This window comes from Macaca nemestrina, chromosome 8, assembly GCF_043159975.1.
Source record: "Macaca nemestrina isolate mMacNem1 chromosome 8, mMacNem.hap1, whole genome shotgun sequence".
NCBI lineage: Eukaryota > Metazoa > Chordata > Mammalia > Primates > Cercopithecidae > Macaca > Macaca nemestrina.
The window spans coordinates 118,615,257-118,640,115 of NC_092132.1; the positions used below are offsets into that span (position 1 = coordinate 118,615,257).

Genomic DNA, 24,859 nt, shown 5'->3' on the forward strand with positions numbered 1-24,859 from the left:
AGGACTATGTATCATGCTGCTGGGGCATTTTTTTATATCCACTATGTTGTTTATCCACTTACATTTTGAACAGAGAAAACAGCCTTCTCTGGGGTAATCTGAAACCTATTTCACAGAATCCTTTTATTTTAGGCTGGGGAGGGGCTCAGGAGTTATGAGGCCAACACTTTCTTTGTTCAGATGCATGGCATGGGGTCGGTGACCCAACCAAAGTCATATCTCAACTTTGTGGCAGAGCTGGAACCACAGTCTACTGCTCTGTGAGTCATGGTTAGGATAGGTAGGCAGTGGAAGGAAGAAGGAATGTGTTCCCTGGGATATATTCTCCAAACCCAGAGTTTAAATTAAAATGTTGGCATGGGAATGAAGACTGGACTCATAGACACTAAACAAAACCCGAGGAAAGCAGGGCCCTGAGGTACAGAGCGGGCTCAAAATAGAGGCTTGTATTAGTTTCCCATTACTGTCACAGCACAGACTTACTGGCTTAAAACACAAATTATCCCACAGTTCTCTAGGTCAGAAGTCTGACTGTGTTCATATGAAGGCTGTCAGGAGGCTTGCGCTCCTTCTGAAGGTTCCAGGAGAATCTAATTTCTAGAGGCTGCCTGCATTCCTTGGCTCAAGGTCCCTTCTTCCATCTTCAAGCCAGCGGCATGATACCTTCAAATCTGTCTTTCTCTCTGATATTCCTACCTTCCTCTCCTAAGGACCCTTATGTTAGGTCTACTTGGAGAGTCCAGGATAATCTCTCCTTCTCAAGGTCTTTGATCTTAATTACATCTGCAAATTCCCCTTTGTATGCTTGTAAATTCACAGATTCTAGGAACTAGGACATCTCTAGGGAGCCAGCGTTCTGCCTTCTGCCAGAATTTTCATCCCTTGAGATCCCCCTGGGGCTGTCTCCTGATCCACCGTTGTCTCTCAGACACTACACAATCCAACAAAAGTATCTGTTCACTTTAGGGCTATCTTCATTGTTTCAGTTTCCAGAACCCCCACTGTAATTTGTAGAGCGAAGCTCCATATTTGTATACAACTATATGGAGTCCTGGGAAGTTGTTATGGTTTAAAGATTATAACTGCAGGGAATAGGTGGTTGATTGTCCAGGTTTTCAGAGGGCTATGTGGATTGTCTTAGAAAGTGTGGGGGCTGTCTCCATGTGGGCTGGTGTCTTCGGGTATTTTTATTAGGCTGTAACAAAGTGAAGTGGAAAGGATGATATATATTAAATATCTTAATAGGACAGGTTATTTCTACTTCCAGCATGGGCAATAAAAGAGATAGCACATACAAATAAAAATAATTACAGTATGTGGTGCTCCTTTACAATGTGCAATCAAACTCATGGACCAGTGACTTTCCCCTTATTGAATTAAGGTACACCTTCCATTCAGATCTATTAACAGCATTCACAAACCATTGTTATCTTGTCAATGGCATCTTTAATTAAAGACTCCTCTGGGCCACTCTAATCATTTCACATTGTGAGTGTCCATGGTCTTCAAATGCACTCTGATTAAGATGATGGCAATTTTTATTTACATGTGTTTACTTGTGGACCAAGGGGATGTGAGGTGAGGAGGAACAGCAAGGAGAAATGCTCCTTTCCAAAAAGAGCAGGTCTTGAAATGACAATGCCATTTTTTTTTTTTTTTTTTGAGACGGAGTCTCGCTCTGTAGCCCGGGCTGGAGTGCAGTGGCCGGATCTCAGCTCACTGCAAGCTCCGCCTCCCAGGTTTACGCCATTCTCCTGCCTCAGCCTCCCGAGTAGCTGGGACTACAGGCGCCCGCCACCTCGCCCGGCTAGTTTTTTGTATTTTTTAGTAGAGACGGGGTTTCACCGTGTCAGCCAGGATGGTCTCGATCTCCTGACCTTGTGATCCGCCCATCTCGGCCTCCCAAAGTGCTGGGATTACAGGCTTGAGCCACCGTGCCCGGCCCAACAATGCCATTTTTAAAAATTTTGTTCCTCTCCCTCTTTTTCTATCTCTTCCTCTGCTTTTTTTTTTTTTTTTTTTTTTTTTTTTTTTTTTGGTGGGGGGTGGTGGTGGGTTAATGGCATTATATTCTAACCTCAATGACTCTGTGAAGAAATTATCATGATTTAACTGGGGAACAGAGTACAATCTTCAGTTAAAGGTGCATTAACCCTTCTAGGCCACTAAGATACCATTTGATAAATTGCCCTTTTTGTTATACTGCATGGCACTGGTAGCCTGAAAGAATTAACGTATTTCCCAAATGGCAGCAATTTACTCCCCCTTGCACTAACACAAAAAGTCCCCTTTGTTACCTGGGAAGCATCTTTCCTCAGTGATTCTCTCTATGCCTGGTATAGAGTTAATTAATGCCAAATCTCTTGGAAGAAATAGGTATATACTGTCAATTGGATTCTTCCAAGACAAAAGACAAATTTCTAAGTCTCACAGCAACAAAACAGATTCAAATCCCTAATTGACCATTTAATGCAAATGGTGACAGGGACGATTCATGCATTTTCATCCATCACTAGCAAGAAAAGCCTGACAAAATGGACAGGGAGAAAACTTGTTTAAGGCAGCATAAGGTTGACTGACCTGCCCTGCTTGACTGGTCACTGATTTCCTAATCTTAACACCAGCCCACGTGGAGTCTACTATTTAGACTCATACGATATACCTTTAAAGTATAAATCACATGCCAGAGCGTTGTGAGAAATAGAGATAGACTCAAAGGAATTGATGCAGGGAGTTATTCATATCTTCATGAGGCTCTTGGTTTTAAAGCCAACTATTAATATGTTTGCTGTAATTGAATTAATCTTTCCTCTGAAAGTCTAGGACTGTGTTAGCAACAAAAAGAGATGAACTCTACATCACTGCAACAGAGCTAAAGCAAATTCCATGCACTTCAGAGAATTTCTGTCTTCTATGTAATAAAAAAAGTAAGATCAGGTATAAGAGGATGATTTCCAAATGTAGCTTTTAAACAGTACTTCACAGTTTGCACCAGACTTCTCATCTATCAGGTCATTTTATCATCCTCGCCAAAATCTGAAAGCAAAGTTACTAATATATAAAATTGGTAGATGATAAAACTGAGGCCTAGAGAAAGAGAATGATTTGCTCAAGGTTACACCCACAGGCTGTTGCTGAGGGGGGATTGGAACCCAAAACTTCTGAGTTCCTATGTCCTCTCCACTCAACCATGCTATATCATTTCTGAGAATTTTTTTTCTTTTTGAGACAGAGTTTCACTCTTGTTGCCCAGGCTGGAGTGCAATGGCTTGATCTTGGCTCACTACAACCTCTGCATCCCGGGTTCAAGCTATTCTTCTGCTTCAGTCTCCCTAGTAGTTGGGATTACAGGCACGTACCACCACGCCTGGTTAATTTTCTATTTTTAGTAGAGACGGGGTTTCTCCATATTGGTCAGGCTGGTCTTGAACTCCCAACCTCAGGTGATCCACCCACCTCAGCCTCCCAAAGTGCTGGGATTACAGACATGAGCCACCAAGCCCAGCTGAGATTTTTTTTATCTCTTATGCGATGTCAATGCTGAAGCCTGCATTATTTTCCTGACAAATTATTTCTGTTATCAGTTCACTTCAATGAGTTCCAGGACCAGCATATTCTTACTTCAGAAGGCAAAGAAAACAAAGAAAGGCAGAAGATTTTGCCTTGAATGAAGCAGGTAGGCACAATTATGCTGAATATCATGACATCTTACTAGTTAAATGAGATTATGGTCACATGCTCTGGCAAAAGCTGATGTGGGATTTCGATTCAACAGTCATTTTTTTGTTCAGATTATAAATATTCTTTTTTCCTTCTTTATTAATTCTTCAGTCATTCTTTTTCCCTACCCTTTTTCTTGTAAGTCAAAGAGCTATGTTTATTCCCTGGAAAGAAATCCAAAGTTGCTCCCAGAGCAACTATTATCACAAACTCTCAAGTGACCTTCAGTAGGCAAATCTCTCTCTCCTAATTAATCATCAGTTTCTGAGCCAGAATTCTGGGAATTATCTTCAATTCCTTCATCACACATTAAAACACACACACACAGACACACACACACAGCAGATCTTGCCAAGTTTCTCCCCAAGTCTATCTCAAAACTCCCTGCTGAGAGCAAAGTGGGGATTTGAGAATAGATTTAGAAACATTAAAAACTAGAGACAAGGGCACTCAAAAGTAGAGTGACTATAAATTATTGCCCAAATTGAGATACTTTTGAGGAGGAAAAGAAACACTATTAATAATTGTGCCAAGGAAAATAAAACATAGCTTCACTGTGCTCTCAAGGAGGGTGCTTATCTGGTAAAGATTTGAACTTGGGCAATATCAGTGGAGATGAAACAGCATCTATCTAAAATATAAGCATGACCAAAATTTAAGCCTCATTCACCCCTATGCACCAGATAAATTGGACATTCTCTGGATGGCAAACTTGCTACATGATCTAGTCCTTATTTTTTCAGCCTCATTTTCTGTCACTCTTCCTTTCTTTTTTCTTTTCTTTTCTTTCTCTCTTTTTTTTTTTTTTTTGAAAAGGAGTTTTGCTCTTGTTGGCCAGGCTGGAGTACAATGGCACGATCTCAGCTCACTGCAACCTCCGCCTCCCAGGTTCAAGAGATTCTCCTGCCTCAGCCTCCCTGGGGATTACAGTAGCTGGGATTACAGTCATGTGCCACTACGCCCAGCTAATTTTGTATTTTTAGTAGAGATGGGGTTTTTCCATGTTGGTCAGACTAGTCTCAAACTCCCCACCTCAGGTAATCTGCCCGCCTCGGCCTCCCAAAGTGCTGGGATTACAGGCGTGAGCCACTGCACCCGGCCCTACACTCTTCCTTTCACATTTTGTTCTGCTTTGCTTAGTTTCCAAAATATGTGATGCTCTTTATACCTCTGTGCCTTTGAACACACCACTCTGTTGGAAAGGAACCCCTTTAACTCTTTTAGTTTACAAGACAACTGTTACTTCTCTGAAACTTTCCCTGAGGCTTTAAACAGGGTCCATCCTTTCGCTCTGGTCACCGTATATACCACACTGCAATATGATCATTCATTTAAATAACTGGGTTTGCTAATGGGGCTTAACCTATTGTGGTATGAAATATATCAGCTATGGTTTTGGTTTTCCTAGTAATTGTTAACAAATACGCTTGGTGAAACCATCCATAGTAGCAGGGTCCCTTGAAGACATTTCATTTTTTCTTATATAACTGTTCAGTAACATCTAGTTATTAAAATAGTGTAATTTGGTTTTTAAGACTCCTTTTTCTTTCATTGTTGTTTCAGACAGGGTCGCACTCTATAGCCCAGGCTGAAAGGGAGCAATCTTGGCTCATGGCAGCCTTCATCTCCCATTCTCAAGCCATCCTCCCACCCCAGCCTCCTGAGTAGCTGTGACTACATGCCTGATTAATTTTGTTTCATTTCATTTTTATTTTCTACACAGACAAGATCTCACTTGTTGCCCAGGCTGGTCTTAAACTCCTGGGCTTGGCAGCAGGAGAGGGTGTGTTACCTTCTGAAAACTCAAGGCCCTCAAAGGTGCCAGGAAAAGCATACACAGTTTCATATTTTACTGAGATGGGCAGTTTAGAATGGCCACGAATGTCTGCTATAACATAAAGAATAGTTCACTATGAACAGATTAATATCCTAAAAACTCCATTCTTATTAAGAGAATGACCAGCTGGCCCATCTTTTAATCTCATTAATAAAAGATATATACTTGCTTTCCTTTTACTCTTTTGGAGATGAGGTCCTCTCAAATAGTCCAAGGACATTTCTGAGTGCTTAGGTCCGCATGGTATATGAGGAGGTGTGTGTATGTGTGTTTACAATTTTGTTTTTGTGTGTGTGGTTTTTGCTACTGGGGAGGAAAAATCACAGTGATCTCCACAGTAATGGCTTATACTGCAGTGTTTGTGAGCCCATTACTGGGAACGAAATTCTATCCTTTCTTCTCCATTTTCCAGAGCTAGATTCTTTTTGCTTTTCTAGCCTTGTATTTGCTCTTATTTCAAGGCTTGCTATTAAAGCCATGTTACCATCTAAGTACCCTAAAAAAGATAATGTTTTCTATTACCACCATCTCTACCTTCTCAATCCTTACCCCAAAATGTGTCTACTGGGCAGGCCATACCATCTAACAGAAGTGGTTGAAATGTCCCACCTGGGCTGAGCCCAAATTTAAAAATATGTATTCTTTTGTAAATTCTTCAATAAGATGACTTACAACATTTCCAATTTTAATCTAAGCATTTGGTCAGGAGTATCCACATGACAGTGTAATTGGAAAAATAAATGAATGTTTGCCTTTGGTTTCATTTTATTGCTTTTCAGAAGAAAGCCCCATATAATAATTTTCAGGTCCAGTTCTCTCCTCTCCAACCATGGGCTCAGGGGTGGGGTGCAAAAGGAGAGCTGGGAGGGGAGAGGAGAGGAGTAGTGGGAACTTCCTGCTATGTCTGTATCATTCTCTTATTGTAATGTCAGTGAAAAGAACCTCTGAAATGAGATTGATTTTTTAATCCCCGTTTGAATGCCTTAATTTTATAAAAATGATCTAAAGGCTGGCATACGGTGGTTTATGCCTGTAATCCCAGCACTTTGGGAGGCCAAGGCGGGTGGATCACCCGAGGTCAGGAGTTCGAGACCAGCCTGGCCAATATGCCCTCTACTAAAAATACAAAAATCAGCTGGGTGTGATGGCGGGTGTCTGTAATCTCAGCTACTTGGGAGGCTGAGGCAGAGAGAATCACTTGAACCTGGGAGGCAGAGGTTGCAGTGAGCTGAGATGGCGCCACTGCACTCCAACCTGAGCGACAAAGTGAGACTCCATCTAAAAAAAAAAAAAAAAAAGATCTAAAATGCGTAGAATAAAATTTCCCCTCCCTCAAAAACATTCCCAATAAAATGTAAAAAAAGAAAAAAGAAATACCCAGGCTGGGCCAGTGGCTCACGCCTATAATCCCAGCACCTGGGGAGGCTGAGGCAGGTGGATCACCTGAGGTCGGGAGTTTGAGACGAGCTTGACCAACATGGAGAAACCCCATCTCTACTAAAAATATAAAATTAGCCAGGCATGGTAGCACATGCCTTTAATCCCAGCTACTAGGTAGGCTGAGGCAGAAGAATCGCTTGGATCCAGAAGGTGGAGGTTGCGGTGAGCCGAGATCACGCCATTGCACTCCAGCCTGGACAACAAGAGCAAAACTCTGTCGAAAGAAAGAAAGAAAGAGAAGAAAGAAAGGAAAGGAAGGAAGGAAAGGAAAGAAGGAAATGAAGGAAGGAAGGAAAGAAAAGAAGGAAAGGAAGGAAGGAAGGAAAGGAAGGAAGGAAAGGAAAGAAGGAAATGAAGGAAGGAAGGAAAGGAAGGAAAGGAAGGAAGAAAGGAAGGAAGAGAAGGAAGGAAATGAAGGAAGGAAGGGAAGGAAGAAAAGGAAGGAAGGAAAGAAGGAAGGAAGGAAAGGAAGGAAGGAGGGAAGGAAGGAAAGGAAGGAAGGAGGGAAGGAAGGAAAGGAAGGAAGGAAGGGAAGGAAGGAAGGGAAGGAAGGAAGGAAGGAAAGGGAAGGAAGGAAAGGAAGAAAGGAAGGGAAGGAAGGAAGGGAAGAAAGGAAGGAAGGAAAGGAAAGGAAAGGAAGGAAGGAAGGAAGGAAGGAAGGAAGGAAGGAAGGAAGGAAGGAAAGGAAAGGAAGGAAAGAAGGAAAGAAAGGAAGGAAGGAGGGAGGGAAATGCCCCAAATCTTTCAAATTAAAGTTTGGGAAATGAGACAGGCTATTTTTTTTTTTTTTTTTTTTTTGAGAGTCATTACTGCTGTTTTCCTCCCCTGCAGAGGGGGTAAAGCCCTGTGGAGGGGAGGAGGCCACATCTAGCATGGATGGCTTACATACCCTTGCTCCAGGAGGAGCCCCAGGGCTTCTCACCAGCAGGCTAATTCTGGCAGCTCCAATTTCATGCCATGGCCTTTGTGTCAGGCCACTCCAGTACCTGTTCCTACAATGTCACTAAATATCCTCTATGTTATAAATGGGATAATGCATTAAACCAACTCTTTGCCTGTGGCAAGGCCTGGGCTACCGTTGGAAGGATGGTGTTGAATGCAATGTTCTGGCATCAGGATGACTTTAAAGGAGGAAAAAAATCACTGGGTTTAGACCCCTCTACCCTTCAAACCTCTATAGAAAACTACAGGAAAATGCATTGTGGAGGAAGGGAATCATTGAGTTATGGACCTTACTGCTTTGTCTGGCTAATTCCTATTCATCTTTTAAGACTCAGTTCAATGACATCTCCAGGAAGCCATCCTCACCCCTCTACACCTCTGTAACCCAATCCTTAGAATGGATTAAAGGCCCTGATTAAACATACCAGTTCCACTTCAATTACATCACTACCCTGCTATATTGGGGCTGTAACTCACACATGGGCAACAGAAATGTATAGTCAATAGGAAAAATGGAGCAGACTTTAATTTCAATACAGCATAAAGATGTGGTTTGGAAGATCCTACTGTGCTCTGTGTGTGTGGAGGTGATGGAGAGTTCATAAATCCAGTTCTCAAGATGAACTAAGAGGGAGGGAACCACGGTGGCTCTAGAGGTAAAGATGAAAGGAACTGAGCAGTGCGTTCCAGCTCCACGAACTTTGAGGAAAATGGGCCTTGTTCTCAGCACAAGTTCAGGATGGCAGACATACAGCCCAAAATGAAAATGGATTTTCAAGTGATATTACAAAGAAAAGATGACACACTGGCCTTTTCCTGATTAATCACAAGATTAAAAGCTGAAAAACTAGACCCAAGCAGCCTCCTTGCATAGATGAAATAATACACTCCAGCTTAAAAAGAAGTAATAGAAGGGCATTTGCTATTTTCAGTGTTTTTCTAAGTAGTTGTGAGCTATCAAAAGGGAGTGAGGCTTATCAAGGAAGGTAAATGGCCTTTAGCCCAGTGACAGGTCATTTCCTTAGAGATAACATCTGGGAAGGTTTCAGCTCCCTGAAAAGGAATATACAGCTTCCTGTAATTTTGTTTTTTTCACAGTTTAGTAGAGAGAAAAATTCATACCTTACAGATCTAAAGTGTTAGATAAGGTTCTGTTTCTGTCCACCTTCCTCGACAGCAGTAGACACAGAATGATAAACCAAATTGGTTACCATGGAGCTTACAAAGCTTTCAAGGGGTGACCACAGGAGGCCAACCTGTTTTTTGAGATCTTTGGGCTCTTGCGAGTTCTAGGTATTCCTCACTTTTACTGTAAATTAGGTGCCTTGGAAAATGCGAAATTGCCGTAAGTTGGTTCTCATGTAATGAGGTGGAAGACGCCGGGGATGGATTTGAGAGGAATAAGCTCAACACAGGCTCACTGGATCAATTACAACCAAGGGATGGGGATGCAGAGCTCGGAGTGTGTAGGAGGCTGTGATTCAGGGAAGGCGGACTGGATTATACCTCACACTTAATTTTTGCAGCATGATATGTTTTAAAGCATATGTGTAATGGGCCATAACCACAAATTCAAACAAATATGGTTTCTTAAGTAAATTAACCCAATGGGTAAAAAAGGGGTGACTTCCATCCAGGGAACTCCATTTTTAGGTCTGCTTAAGTGACTAACCTAAGATTTTGAGTAAACTCTTCAAACTTTCTGAGCCTCTTTTTCCCCCTCAAGTGCCAAGTGGAGATATTTAGACATCAGCACTTTTTCAGATACACAAGTGAAGAATGTAGCTTTAGACAACTGGGGAAATAATGTGGGATCCCAACATAGTACAACCTGCACACAGATCCCCTAAGAGCCAGCCTCACAATCAAATGGCAGAACCTTTTCTTCCATGTCTCTCGAGCCGTGTGCAGCAGGAAGTTAAAACTACTGGGCACCAATAAATCCTTTAATAGAAATAGCTATCAAAATCTGTTTAAACCATCTGTTTCTCTGGCTATTTTTCCTCCCAGTGTTTTTCTTTCATGTGTTCTTTGCTAACAACAACCAAAAGAATCTATTCTAAAATAACCAAGATGTTATGACTAAAAATGCTAGAGGTATATATCCAGTTTATGAGAGAAATTGCTTTCTGAAGAGGAGTTAGGTTTATCTTGTGTGGAGGAAGACAACATTTCCAAAAATATTATACTTGCACTAAGAAAATAACCAACTACTTTCATTAAAAGGGAATGCAACAAGATTTGTATTTGTTCCTGTAATTGAATTTAATGCTGCTGAAATTTGTCAGGCCTGAAAGCAGTTGAAGTTTCAGATCATATTTTTACATTGGTGAAAATTGCCTAAGAAATTGTCTGTCAGGCAGTACAGAGTAGGTCTTCTGCTAAACTTAAAAGGATCAAGGATCACGAATCAATCATTGTATGTACTTGTCTAAGGCTTAGCACCAGTGAGTGCCTCTGGGGATATTTTCTTTGGAGAGGAAGACTCTGTGAGACACTCACTGTTTATGGAGTGGCCCTACTTCTGACCTGTCTAACAATTCACTCTTTTCCCTTTGGTGTCTCTTGTGTAGAGACTGGTGACCATAAAAATGTGGAGTCATGTATGGTTTCATTTCAGCCAATAGTTTTGCAACTGTTTTTTCCCTTTCTAGAGTGAAGGAGTTTATGATCTCATCTATACACCTCTAAGTCTCATTCTCTTAATAGTTTCAGATTTTCCACAGAAGTTCCATTACATATTTAAAATGTCTTTTTTGTTGTTGTTGTTGTATGGAATCTCACTGTCGCCCAGGCTGAAATGCAGTGGCACGATCTTGGCTCACCGCATCCTCTCCCTTCCAGGTTCAAGTGATTTTCCAGCCTCAGCCTCCTGAGTAGCTGGGATTACAGGCATGCACCACCATGCCTGGCTAATTTTTTTGTATTTTTAGTAGAGACAGGCTTTCGCCATGTTGGCCAGGCTGGTCTCGAACTCCTGACCTCAAGTGATCTGCCCGCCTCAGCCTCCCAAAGTACTGGGATTAGAGGCATGAGCCACTGTCTTTAATATGCCATTCTGTGTCTCTCACCTGGGTTCACCTTGGTTGATGGACATATAAATCTCCCAAGAATTCTCCTCTGGGATGGCACCATGCGGTATGAGTAAGCTCACCCCTAAAATGGAAAAAGCCAACAGGTTATTCATAGAGTTTTCCAATTATCTTGAAGTTCCTCACTCAAGTATCTTACAGATACTTGAAAAACAAGCTACTTTCTCATGGCAATTTATGAAATCTCAATCCTTGGAAAGTTTAAGGTTCAAGATTATAACAGGAAAAACATTGTTTTATAACAGTGACATAAAGAAGGGCATATTATTCAACTGAGTACTCAGATTACTTTTTTAAAATTTCAAGTCATCCCAGCATTAATTATTTTAAAAGATTGAGTGTTCTAAGACCAGGCAGTATTAAACATATCTGAGAATGTAAGAGTTTATCCACGCATCACTTAATCTGCTCCAAAATTTTAAAAAGGTATTTCTCTATTTGTTTATTTCCTGCAAACCTACATGAAATGATGGAGAGGAAGCTGTCTTACCAATGGTGCATCTGGAAGCAAGGTGAAGGTGGTACTCAGTGGGGTGTTGCATTTTGTCAAGAAAAACAGAAAGTGAAAGTATCTGATGTGCTTAGGAGCCTTATAGGTTATTGTGCATCCAGTATAACCCTTTCTAGCAAACAAGCTAGAAAGGGTTAAGGTGAAAGGTTACTTAACCAGAGTCATGTCAATGTCAGATTGAAAAAACTAGCAGCCTTCCTTACATAAAATCATACAATGCAGGAAGGGAAGGCACAGGAAGCCACATCTCACTGCATCTTAAAGGTCCTCTCTTTCCTCTATGAAGAAAATACTGTACCTTGGCCAAGAGAGAAGAGTCTAGGAGGGCAGGGATTCTCTTTAATGTAGCTTCTTGAAGAACAGAAATTATAACAAACTGTCTCTCAGACCACAGTGCAATCAAACTAGAACTCAAGACTAAGAAACTCAATCAAAACCGCTCAACTACATGGAAACTGAATAACCTGCTCCTGAATGACTACTGGGTACATAACAAAATGAAGGTAGAAATAAAGATGTTCTTTGAAACCAATGAGAACCAACATACAACATACCAGAATCTCTGGGACACATTTAAAGCAGTGTGTAGAGGGAAATTTATAGCACTAAATGCCCACAAGAGAAAGCAGGAAAGATCTAAAATTGACACCCTAACATCACAATTAAAAGAACTAGAGAAGCAAGAGCAAACACATTCAAAAGCTAGCAGAAGGCAAGAAATAACTAAGATCAGAGCAGAACTGAAGGAGATAGAGACACAAAAAACCCTCCAAAAAAATAAATGAATCCAGGAGCTGGTTTTTTGAAAAGATCAACAAAATTGATAGACCGTTAGCAAGATTAATAAAGAAGAAAAGAGAGAAGAATCAAATAGATACAATAAAAAATGATAAATGGGATATCACCACCGACCCCACAGAAATACAAACTACCATCAGAGAATACTATAAACACCTCTACACAAATAAACTAGAAAACCTAGAAGAAATGGATAATTTCCTGGACACTTACACTCTCCCAAGACTAAACCAGGAAGAAGTTGAATCCCTGAATAGACCAATAGCAGGCTCTGAAATTGAGGCAATAATTAATAGCCTACCAAAAAAAGTTCAGGACCAGATGGATTCACAGCTGAATTCTACCAGAGGTACTAGGAGGAGTTGGCACCATTCCTTCTGAAACTATTCCAATCAATAGAAAAAGAGGGAATCCTCCCTAACTCATTTTATGAGGCCAACATCATCCTGATACCAAAGCCTGACAGAGATACAGCAAAAAAAAAAAAAGAGAATTTAAGACCAATATCCTTGATGAACATCGATGCAAAAATCCTCAATAAAATACTGGCAAACCAAATCCAGCAGCACATCAAAAAGCTTATCCACCATGAACAAGTGGGCTTCATCCCTGGGATGCAAGGCTGGTTCAACATATGCAAATCAATAAACGTAATCCAGCATAGAAACAGAACCAAAGACAAACACCACGATTATCTCAATAGATGCAGAAAAGGCCTTTGACAAAATTCAACAGCCCTTCATGCTAAAAACTCTCAATAAATTCGGTATTGATGGAACATATCTCAAAATAATAAGAGCTATTTATGACAAACCCACAGCCAATATCATACTGAATGGGCAAAAATTGGAAGCATTGCCTTTGAAAACTGGCACAAGACAGGGATGCCCTCTCTCACCACTCCTATTCAACATAGTGTTGGAAGTTCTGGCTAGGGCAATCAGGCAAGAGAAAGAAATCAAGGGTATTCAGTTAGGAAAAGAAGAAGTCAAATTGTCCCTGTTTGCAGATGACATGATTGTATATTTAGAAAACCCCATTGTCTCAGTCCAAAATCTCCTTAAGCTGATAAGCAACTTCAGCAGTCTCAGGATAGAAAATCAATGTGCAAAAATCACAAGCATTCTTATATACCAGTAAGAGACAAACAGAGAGCCAAATCATGAATGAACTACCATTCACAATAGCTTCAAAGAGAATAAAATACCTAGGAATCCAACTTACAAGGGATGTGAAGGACTTCTTCAAGGAGAACTACAAACCACTGCTCAGTGAAATAAAAGAAGACACAAACAAATGGAAGAACATACCATGCTCTTGCATAGGAAGAATCAATATTGTGAAAATGGCCATACTGCCCAAGGTAATTTATAGATTCAATGCTATCCCCATTACGCTTCCAATGACTTTCTTCACAGAACTGGAAAAAACTGCTTTAAAGTTCATATGGAAACAAAAAAGAGCCCGCATTGCCAAGACAATCCTAAGCCAAAAGAACAAAGCTGGAGGCATCACGCTACCTGACTTCAAACTATACTACAAGGCTACAGTAACCAAAACAGCATGGTACTGGTACCGAAACAGAGATATAGACCAATGGAACAGAACAGAGCCCTCAGAAATAATACCACACATCTACAGCCATCTGATCTTTCACAAACCTGACAAAAACAACAAATGGGGAGAGGATTCCCTATTTAATAAATGACGCTAGGAAAATTGGCTAGCCATAAGTAGAAAGCTGAAACTGGATCCTTTCCTTACTCCTTATATGAAAATTAATTCAAGATGGATTAGAGACTTAAATGTTAGACCTAAAACCATAAAAACCCTAGAAGAAAACCTAGGTAATACCATTCAGGACATAGGCATGGGCAAGGACTTCATGTCTAAAACACCAAAAGCAACGGCAACAAAAGCCAAAATTGACAAATGGGATCTAATTAAACTAAAGAGTTTCTGCACAGCAAAAGAAACTACCATCAGAGTGAACAGGCAACCTACAGAATGGGAGAAAATGTTTGCAATCTACTCATCTGACAAAGGGCTAATATCCAGAACCTATAAAGAACTCAATCAAATTTACAAGAAAAAAACAACCCCATCAAAAAGTGGGCAAAGGATATGAACAGACACTTTTCAAAAGAAGACATTCATACAGCCAGCAGACACATGAGAAAATGCTCATCATCACTTGCCATCAGAGAAATGCAAATCAAAACCATAATGAGATATCGTCTCACACCTGTTAGAATGGTAATCATTAACAAATCAGGAAACAACAGGTGCTGGAGAGTTTGTGGAGAAATAGGAACACTTTTACACTGTTGGTGGTACTGTAAACTAGTTCAACCATTGTGGAAAACAGTGTGGCGATTCCTCAAGGATCTAGAACTAGAAATACCATTTGACCCAGCCATCCCATTACTGGGTATATACCCAAAGGATTATAAATCATGCTGCTATAAAGACACAAGCACACATATGTTTATTGTGGCACTATTCACAATAGCAAAGACTTGGAATCAACCCAAATGTCCATCCGTGACAGACTGGATTAAGAAAATGTGGCACATATACACCATGGAATACTATGCAGCCATAAAAACGGATGAGTTTGTGTCCTTTGTAGGGACACAGAAGCAGCTGGAAACCATAATTCTCAGCAAACTATCACAGGAACAGAAAACCAAATACCACATGTTCTCATTCATAGGTGGGTATTGAACAATGAGATAACTTGGATACAGGAAGGGGAACATCACACACCGGGTCCTATTGTGGGGAGGGGGGAGGGGGGATAGCATTAGGAGGTATACCTAATGTAAATGACGAGTTAATGGGTGCAGCACACCAACATGGCACATATATACATATGTAACAAACCTGCACATTATGCACATGTGCCCTAGAACTTAAAGCATAATAATAAAAAAAAAAGAAATGAAATAGAGAAACAACAAGATCCTTACAAAATAAAATCTGAAGGCACTCTCCTATTCTTTGAGTAAGGCAGCTCTCACCTTCTTTTCCTTTCATTAGAGCTAATGTAATCACTCAGAAAACTTTCAGGTTGTTATTGTAATTTAAATCTAGAGATGGCAGGCTTTCCTGATCTCCTTCTATGTGCCTGTTAGCAGCTACAAAAACAAAAAATGTAAACCTCATTGCAAAACAAGTTATTTATGATTCCCATTATAAGCATTATTCAGTAATATGCTAGTTATCAGTATCTTTCACCAGCACTAAGAATAAGGCACATTTAAATCTTGGTTACAGCTTTGTAGCATGGAGATCCATTTATGTTCTGGACCTTAATGTCAACAGAACTATAATGGCCACACTTAGAGAGGCTCTTCCCTCTATTGTCTATTCTTCCTTAAATGTAGTTGCCAAATGAAGGGGCCTCCATTATAACCCTCCCTGCTGCTAACCACAAGTTGCAATACGTAGGACATCCAGTGTGCTTGGAAGTCAACCTGAATACACGCCCTTGACATTCTGTCTTCTCTTAGTTTGACTTAAAACTTCCTCTCTGCTGCTGCTCTTTCAGGCTCTCTAGGTCATTATGATGACAGAGACATGCAGTCTGAATTCTTCCAACTTGGAAGTACAGGAAACAATCATCAAGCAATAATAATAATATTAAATCAATTACACTTATCACAATGCCACTCATGGAGCAGGAAGCCAATAAACACATCATGAAGATATAAATGAAACAGGATTCAAAATTCTTAGTAAAAATGCCAGGTTCCGAGACATGTTAGCTTCTGTAGATCATCATAGCCTGATGGCCAACTCTCATAACAAAACAGAAGATGTATGTGTGAGGACAATTGAGGAAGAGCTGTCTGTGCAGATCACACCTTATTCCTTTCAAGTTGGCTTAATTCTCTGTCTTTAGATTGAGACATTATTCAGAATACTCCTAAATTCAACCTGAATCTATAGGATCACTGGAGCTTTAAATGATTTTTCTCTCTTCAATCAGAAATGGTGTTATCTTTCAAACATACTTCTCCTGCTCCTCATGCCCGAACATGCAAATACTATGTGGAGTCTGAAATAGTCATACACAAAGGCACGTGGGGAGTGGCAAATTACAGATCGTGAAGAACGAGAGACACTCCGGGACAGCTTTATGCCTATGATCCCCTAAAGTAGAATTCATTTCAATATGTCATTCGCCAGTTATCTCTGATTAAAGAAAAATATAGGCCGGGCGCGGTGGCTCAAGCCTGTAATCCCAGCACTTTGGGAGGCCGAGACGGGCGGATCACGAGGTCAGGAGATCGAGACCATCCTGGCTGACACGGTGAAACCCCGTCTCTACTAAAAAATACAAAAACCTAGCCGGGCGAGGTGGCAGGCGCCTGTAGTCCCAGCTACTCGGGAGGCTGAGGCAGGAGAATGGCATGAACCCGGGAGGCGGAGCTTGCAGTGAGCTGAGATCCGGCCACTGCACTCCAGCCTGGGCGGCAGAGCGAGACTCCGTCTAAAAAAAAAAAAAAAAAAAAAAAGAAAAGAAAAATATAATACCCCCATACTCCACCTGCTACCCCGACAGCCTTTTATTTGATATGACCACAGAAGCACCAGTCTGAGCTTCCTGTTTTATATTTGGAATAATAAATAATTTCTAGAGTGTGGAGACCACCCTAACCTTTTGGAGAAATCACTGCCAGGCACCATACAACAATTTAGGATGGATGGCATTAGAGCAATCTAATCTCAGTGCCTTGCTTTCTTTATACTTTTGCTCCCTAGGGCATATTTTACATTTATTTCCTGCAAATAACGGAGCATATGTTTTATTTCTCCACAGTTATTTTACATCAAACTCATTCCTAGTGAACAGCTTCAATCTTGTCCAACACTTCTTGTCAGGAGCTTTGAAAATGCCCCATTTCAGGGAGAAACTGTTTGGGAATCACTGACAATGCTGTCAGAACTTTTAGTTTTCAACATGAGTGCTGCTCGAGTCAGAGGTGAAGATAAATCTCTGGTTCATCATGATTTCATCTCGCTGTCTTTGATGAACAACAAACACCGCCAATGAAAGGGTTGGTCATGGCACTCCCTCTACACATGGATAAACAGATGCGCACACACACATACATACACTAAGAAAGGAGGATGCAAATAGAGAGAAGGAGTAATGGGCAGTTTATCAACTAATAACCACTGAGAGCCTTGTAAGTGCCAAGCAGGAGCTAAAAAGAGATAAAATAAATGCACAACTTAATGCACGGCTTTATATGATTCTGTATTTTTGTTTTTATGTCATTTTTTTTAGAGACAGCAACTTCCTATGTTGCCCTCACTGGTCTCGAATTCCTAGACTCAAGCGATTTCCCCACCTCAGCTTCCTGAGTAGCTGGGACTACAGGTGTGTGCCACCACACCCTGCCAAAATTTGTATAATTCTGATACGTCCTATTCTTTTTGAGAGGGCAAGGGTGGTATTCTTTTTCTTTCCTCAGGACTCACATGTTTAGTTTATAGATTCTTACAGAAAAGTTAATTGGTAAATATGGCTGATTGACTCACTATCCATCAAGTCTCCTATTTGCCAGTTACCAACTGGAAGAATTAAATCATGCATAGTCATTCACACATTGACACACATACACATTTGAACCAAGATCCTTACCATGTCCTAAAACACTGACCAAGGAAGATTTAGAGAATTAGAAATTTAAAAAACAAAACCTTTCCATTATGGCTGCCATTGAGGGCTATTTTGATGAAGTAAAATATGTTTTGAAATGAAGATTTTAAGAAAGTAATTGCTCTAGGGGAGAACAAGACAACATTCATCAACTAGAAATGAATTTCAGTCTCCAGTCTCTAAGCTACTAGAGGGGTCAGTTAGCTAGAATGGTAGAATCAGACTAGTCCTATCACAGATTTTATTTATGGGATGAAATGCTTGATTTGAGAGGTTGGTTAGTTCTACCCTCCACAGATATAGAGACATCTGTCTAAACTATAATGTCCCTGACTCAATGCTGACCTGTTGTTTGATAAACACAGATCCAACAGATTCTCTTCCTTCTTAGCAGCCAGCAGATCACTACCTGCTTCAGTGCACTATGTAATTCTCATTGCTTAGAAATCCGAGCAGAAATTGACCTTGTCTACCATCCACTTAGGTCTTAGGCAGCAACTCTGAAAACTAATCCATAGAAAGGATATCATTTGGGCTGGATACCTTAAGTATCATGTCAAAACATCATGAAAATCTCCTCTCTTCCAGCCAAATGGAGGAAAAAATATGTGAGAATTCATTATACTGACACAGCCCTGGAACTGAAGTTTGAATTCAAAAGAGCAACTCCACAACGACCCCTCACGATTGCTCATCAGAGAGTAACACTATAGCAAGGGCTATGGAGTGTTCATTAGGTCAGTTACTGATGAGATGCCGTTTCACTAAATTATCTAAATTATCAAACTTATACATAAACCATGCTTACATGTAAACATGGGGCCCTGGTCTGTCATGCCAGAGAATTTTTTCAGTGCTTTCTGATCATGCCTAGGAAATACACTCCGAAGGGGCTTAAAGCCTGGGGACTACCCAAACCTTAGGCAAATATAGTTGTCAGCTCTAATAGGGAATCAAAGGGAGCATTCAGTCCATGCTGAGATGAAGACTGCAAAATCTAATCTCAGCGCTGGTTCTGGTTTGCTGTGTAAATCAAGTGGACTAGTGGAGCTGCAGTGTTTGCAGGTCTGATGAGGGGATGGTAAACATCATAAAATGAATCTGATGGGAAGTAACTGTGTAAAAATGAAACATTTATACGTTGGAAAATACACAAACACACACTTACCACCCACCTGTATTTGGCATTACTAAGCGCCCCCCTAAATGGCCAAAGACACCAGTTGTCCTCAGTTCTGTCCTTGTGGGGAGTGATGACAGATTTTGGATGTAGGGTGTTTTGTTTCTGGGATGCATTGTACTAAAGCTATGGTTGTTTCCATGGGGAAAAGTCCTGGAATGATTCTTGCCATGGTACTCAGCTCTCTCCGACACTCCCAGGGAAACCATGAATGAGCTCTGGACTTTGACTTTGATGTCCGACAAAGGGTTAAAGAGTGAGGACTCTGTCATGAGCTCCTTGTCCAGAGGGTCCTGCAGACAGATGGGTCCACTGTATGTCCGGCTCACTGTCAGATCTGGCTGCATGGCGGAATTCAGGAGCAGGGAGTTACCTGGTAAAAGAAAATTGATCTGTCACTCAGAAACTAAAAGGCTTCTCAGTTACCCCTGTACTTCTGCCTCTACAAACTGTACAACAGCCTGCATGGCTGCCAGCGGTTCCAATCCAAGCTAGCTCTTCAGGCCCACCCTGCCAGGTTAGGTGCTAGTGACTAGAACTTTTGAATCAAGAGCCCTGGCTTCCACAGTCCATTCTCTAAATGGCACTGACCCAAATCTTTCACTTTCCAGAGATCTTTCCTTGCTATCTTTTCAAAACAAGTATTTCTGGCATTCTCTCCAGCAACGAACTCAGGTATTATGGTTTATGTGATTATTTCAACTGGCAAAGAGAAGCTAAAATAACAACAAAAAAAAAAGTGGGGGGAGGATGGAGAAAGATGTTTTGCAGTTGAGTTTTGAGCAAAAATAACATCTGTTCATTTTAAATGGCAAGAGATGACACAGCGCGGTGACTAGGTAGTGCTGTTTATAACAGAAGCTACTTTGGTTCCAGTGCATTTCCTATGGAATTCTGCATAGATTCTGGAGCTGGGGAGGAAATGATTTGTCCTCAGAGCAAAAGGGTCAGGGCATCTCATGAATCGCACCACATCTGAATAGCTAATTTGCTCTAATAACTCATATGTCACTCTGTGAGGGAAAGAATGCACCACCCAGAGACAGTGAGACGCTTAGATTCCACATAGGGAGCAGCTTATTATGGTTTCCTTTCTGTCTCAAAGGGAAAAAAATATATATAACATCTTTGCAAAAACATGAGAAATTGGGCTTTGTCATCTGCTAGGGCTCGCCAATTTTTTCCAAGCCAAATATTAAAAAGAAATGCTGTGATATTTTCTTGTGATGAAGTAATCTCATTTATTAGTAAATAACAAAATAACCCTCAGTCCCAAGCTTCCCACCCATATCAGTCTGTCAATGTGACATCTCAAATTGAAAGCCAAACCATATTAAACAATTTTCCTTTGGGGCCTGACAAAAATGTTTAAAGTATGATCTTTTTGAAAACGTTGCAATTCTGGGCCATATTGTATTAGCCTCTATTGTTTTTCCATTTTCATAATTTGCAGCAACACCAGCAGGGAATCTATCATCCTGATTTTTCCCACCTCTTGTTCTGATGCTCTAAGAATCCAGAGTAATAAAGGAAAATACACAAATTGGATGAAATAAATAATGCTATAGAGGTAAAGGATCCTTGATGATGTGTTTTTTGTTTGTTTGTTTGTTTGTTTTCCATGCATGGGCATGTTGTATCAAGACCCAGGCACAGGGAGTTGTGCTTTCTAGCAGGTCTGCACTGAGTTCTATAGGTGACCATTTTGCTCCTGTTCATGGTCTTCCCAGGCAAGAAGCAGGACCAAAACCCATCTTAGATTAGAAAAGAGTTTAGAACAGGAGATTCCATGGAGACCTCAAAAGCCCATATGCCTCAGTCACCTGACTCTTTTATCTCAAGCCCTGGCCTCTGAAGTTTAATTTTTGGCTACGCTTAGAAGATCTGCCTAGCCTAAGTGATACAAGGAAGCAACAATATTTCCTAGAATGAGATAGCACTTGAGTGGGAAATGCCTGATTCTGGACATACGTACATATGATATCATCCAGGGTCAGAGAAAATTGGCTGCCAGCTTGACTGAAGTCTGACCAGCACCAGTTATGCACCCCTGGTCACCCCAATCTTCTCTTTGGAAATCCTTTTACAAGTCCCTGGTCTGTTCTGTGTATGGCATTCTATTTAAAAGGCCCAGTATTCAACTTGCTGGGACACTTGATGTATTGCTCAAAAATGGATCTAAGACAGTGGAGGCGAAAACCACATGATATCAGCATGAGGCAGATCACCATAATAAATACACAGAGAGTGATGTTTGCCAAAGTACTTTGCTTGTATCATTAGTTCTGTGATGTTCTTGGCCAAAAACAAAAATAAAACAAAACGGTCAGATAAGTTTGGTAAGACTCATACAGTCTTAAGAGATTCACAATACACATAAGTTGTGTTTAAGTGTAGGTAAGTCAGCACTCCCCAGACATGTGTAGGCCAGGGATCCACCCCTCTCACCTGCTGCCTGGTGCTCCATGGAAGACGCTGGCATCCTGTGCTAAGGTAAGAGGAAACAAACAGCTTCTAGAACTCTATTCACCGCATTTGTGAGCACCCATATGCCAAGGGCTTACCCATGTTGTTCCAGGTAATCTATCATCCTCACAAGAACACTTTGAGGTGAATGTTACTAACCCCATTTTATAGCTCTAAAACTTGAGACTAAGAGGATAACAGACTGACTGATAGCAGTTTTAGACTAAAATCTAACTTCAAGGCCTATGGTCTTATGCACAAAACTGTCTCTCACACTAATATTGCTCCTCTATTTTCAAGTGTTATGGTCTAAGATATTTTATTACTTGATGAAAATATGTTGCTAGTTTTTTATGTAGCATAAAAATCAGTTCTTGACCCAGTAACTCATTCCTGTAATCCCAGCACTTTCAGAGGCTAAGGTGGGAGGATCATTGAGGTCACAAGTTCGAGACCAGCCTGAGCAACATAGTGAGACCCTGTCTTTAGAAAAAATAGAAATAAAACAAAAACTTAGCTTGGTGCCGCAACATATGCCTGCAGTCCCAGCTGCTGAGGTGGAAGGATCACTTAAGCCCATGGGTGGGAGGCTACAGTGAGCTACCATTACACCACTGCACTCCAGCTCGGGTAATACCACTTAAAAAATCAGTTCTATATTTGGGTTTATTTCCAATTCTCTACATATACTAAACTATATGTCCAAATGTAGGGGATGTGTCCCTTTTGAGGCCTAACTCTGAGGTGCCCAGAAGTGAATGGCAAGAGGGAAGGTACTCATCTCTCTGGCCATCTCTCAATTTTTTCCAGCATGCCTGTGTTTCCACTTCGGAAGCCTGTCTAGTCAATCACTGCCTTGCACTGAGACTTCGCTGTAGGCATCACTGATGCACAATAAACAGAAATAAAGGTGACGATATTGACGATGAGGGTCAAGGTAGAAAACTTCATCCTCTGAAAAGAGACAGTTTCATTTTTTTCTAAAATGAAAGCCGTGTATGTTTCATCCCCACCTTGCAATAAGGAACAGATTTGGTTCCTATAAGAGAATTAAATGACTGTTTTGAAAATGAGTATTGCTACAGTTTGACATGATAGATTTTCCTTCCCCCACAACTAAAGATTGCTTGGACTTGGCAACAGCTGAGAGTCATTTAGGCTGGAATTTCATTTTTTCCCCCTGGCTGGCTGACCCACCATCTATTCTCTAAAATTTGTTTACTTATTTAAAATAGAAATAACAAAATTACTCCACTTCATAAATAGGGTAATAAATATACCTGGGAGGTTGTGATATAGGTGTTAGTCCTCGGTCTTGAATAATCAATACTTGGGTTAACTAAATATACATTCTCAAAAGGACATTTTTAAAAAGAAGTATAATTTGAAATAAAATAACTCATTAGACTGACTGTACATCAAAAATGGAAATGCCTCATTGAAAATGTTGCTGATAATAAACCAAGATCCTCTTGTCCTTGTGGCAGACAAGGAGATAAGCAGACCACTTCACCCAGCCTGGTCTGTTCATGTGTGAAGACAATTTGGCAGCGGCTCCCCGTGCCAAGAGCTACCTTCACACGGGGCCCAGGAGAAGGCTGGGGTCCAGTGTGAGCGTAGTCTATGGTACTGAGGACGAGGTGTGGAGGGACCTACGCCGCTGACCTTGACGGACTGTTTTGAAGTTGAAGGTCTGGAAGCCACCTGTCAATGCAGAAGAGTCAATGACGTCCACGCCATAGTCACTCTGGCTCCGTCTATAAAGGGTGACACCAATGACCAGGACTGCAACAGCCACGACGGCAGCACCCAAGCCCGAGTACAAAGCAATGTCACTGGCATTCTCTATGCCTGAAAGACACAAGAGAAATCATAAGCGACCAGCATGAGCACAAAACCAAAGAACCACTCAGGGATACAAAAGGAAATGCTATTGGATTTTTGGAGCTACTGCTCAGAGAAAATGCCAGATGTACAGTGAACACAAGTTGTACTCATTTTCACACAATAATCATATTTCTAAAATGCCGTGTATAAATGAAAGGGATGCTAGGCAAGTATCTTAACTGCACTAAGGTAGCTTAGCATGTAATAGACTCTTGAAGATAATCAATTTTGCAAAGAAAATAGTATTTTTTTTCTAGTAAGAGCAGACACCTCCTTAGTTTAGGATGTCATGTTTATCTGCAAAACACTTTTTATATTTTCCTTTTACCAGAGCGAGGGCAGACCCACACACAGTGGTAAAATATGGGTGATCTGCTCTGCTTATGTGAAACCTGGGGCACATGCATTTGCAGAGAGCAGTCTAGGGCAAGGAGATAACACAAAGTCTATGAGTTGAGAAAAAGACCAGAGTTCACAGATATGAATTTTAGCATTGGCACAAATCATTAAGAGTACACTGACAACATCAGTTTAGGGCATATAGTCATTATGAGAGAATTTTATTGTGGGATATGAAGGTCGTGGTCCCAGGTGCTGTTATGTCCATGGTAGATGTTTTCTGACACCAATTAAATGCTAGACTCTAATAATTTATTGTGGAAGAGGACGGGTCGCTAAGACGGCATATGCTGTTTCTCCCATACCTCTCCTACTCCATCCTATTGAATGCATGGGCAAAGCAAAAATAAAAGCGTTAGTTTGGATTTAGAATGTGGGTGCCTCCCCACCCCATGAGATGTGCTGTAGCTGCTTTTCACCCTTTTTCTAGAGGTGCGTTGGGTGTAGTTATTCCTGTAGCAGATCCATGATGGTTCCTGCAATACAGCACATGAGATTTATCTGAGATAACATAAGCCTCAAAGAGGTGTAATCTTAGAAGGTGTGTGAAAATGGAAGATGGCAAATGCTAACTACATAGTTAATCTTCCTACAGATTATGTGGTAAGTACACTTAATGGGTCCAAAAGTAATTACTCTGTCACCCCTGTGTTGGGCTTAGAGGATAAAATAAACCTATCATATGTTTACCTTGTAATTGTGCAGCACTTACTATGCATTCACCGCACCCTAATATGGTACTTATGTTATCAAATGAGTAATACTAACCACACAAGGAAAGTGAATTTATTTTCGACAAAGTTAGTGGAGTGTAAAATAAGGTGCTACCAAATTGAAGAGTGAACGAGGAAATCAAGCAGAACTGGTCCAGTAATAGGGCGATAAACACATAAAAATAATTCTCAAGTGAGAA

The 24,859-nt window shown here is 40.8% G+C and overlaps 1 protein-coding gene and 1 long non-coding RNA gene across 9 annotated transcripts in view; one reads left to right on the forward strand and one right to left on the reverse strand.

The window, feature by feature from the left end:
• The window catches only part of LOC139355872 (uncharacterized), a 404,625-nt gene that overhangs the window by 350,294 nt on the left and 29,472 nt on the right, over positions 1-24,859 (forward strand). The window lies entirely within an intron of this gene.
• The window catches only part of LOC105476601 (unc-5 netrin receptor D), a 571,609-nt gene that overhangs the window by 55,349 nt on the left and 491,401 nt on the right, over positions 1-24,859 (reverse strand). For 6 of the 8 annotated variants that reach the window (XM_011732691.3, XM_071068400.1, XM_071068401.1 and 3 more), the window contains 3 exons: positions 23,326-23,511; positions 19,190-19,567; positions 11,011-11,095 (listed from right to left, as the gene is read on the reverse strand). In XM_011732691.3, the coding sequence (XP_011730993.1) occupies positions 11,011-11,095; positions 19,190-19,567; positions 23,326-23,511 (649 nt within the window). The remainder of the gene's footprint in view (positions 1-11,010; positions 11,096-19,189; positions 19,568-23,325; positions 23,512-24,859) is intronic. The other 2 variants (XM_011732689.3, XM_011732685.3) reach the window with 1 other exon arrangement.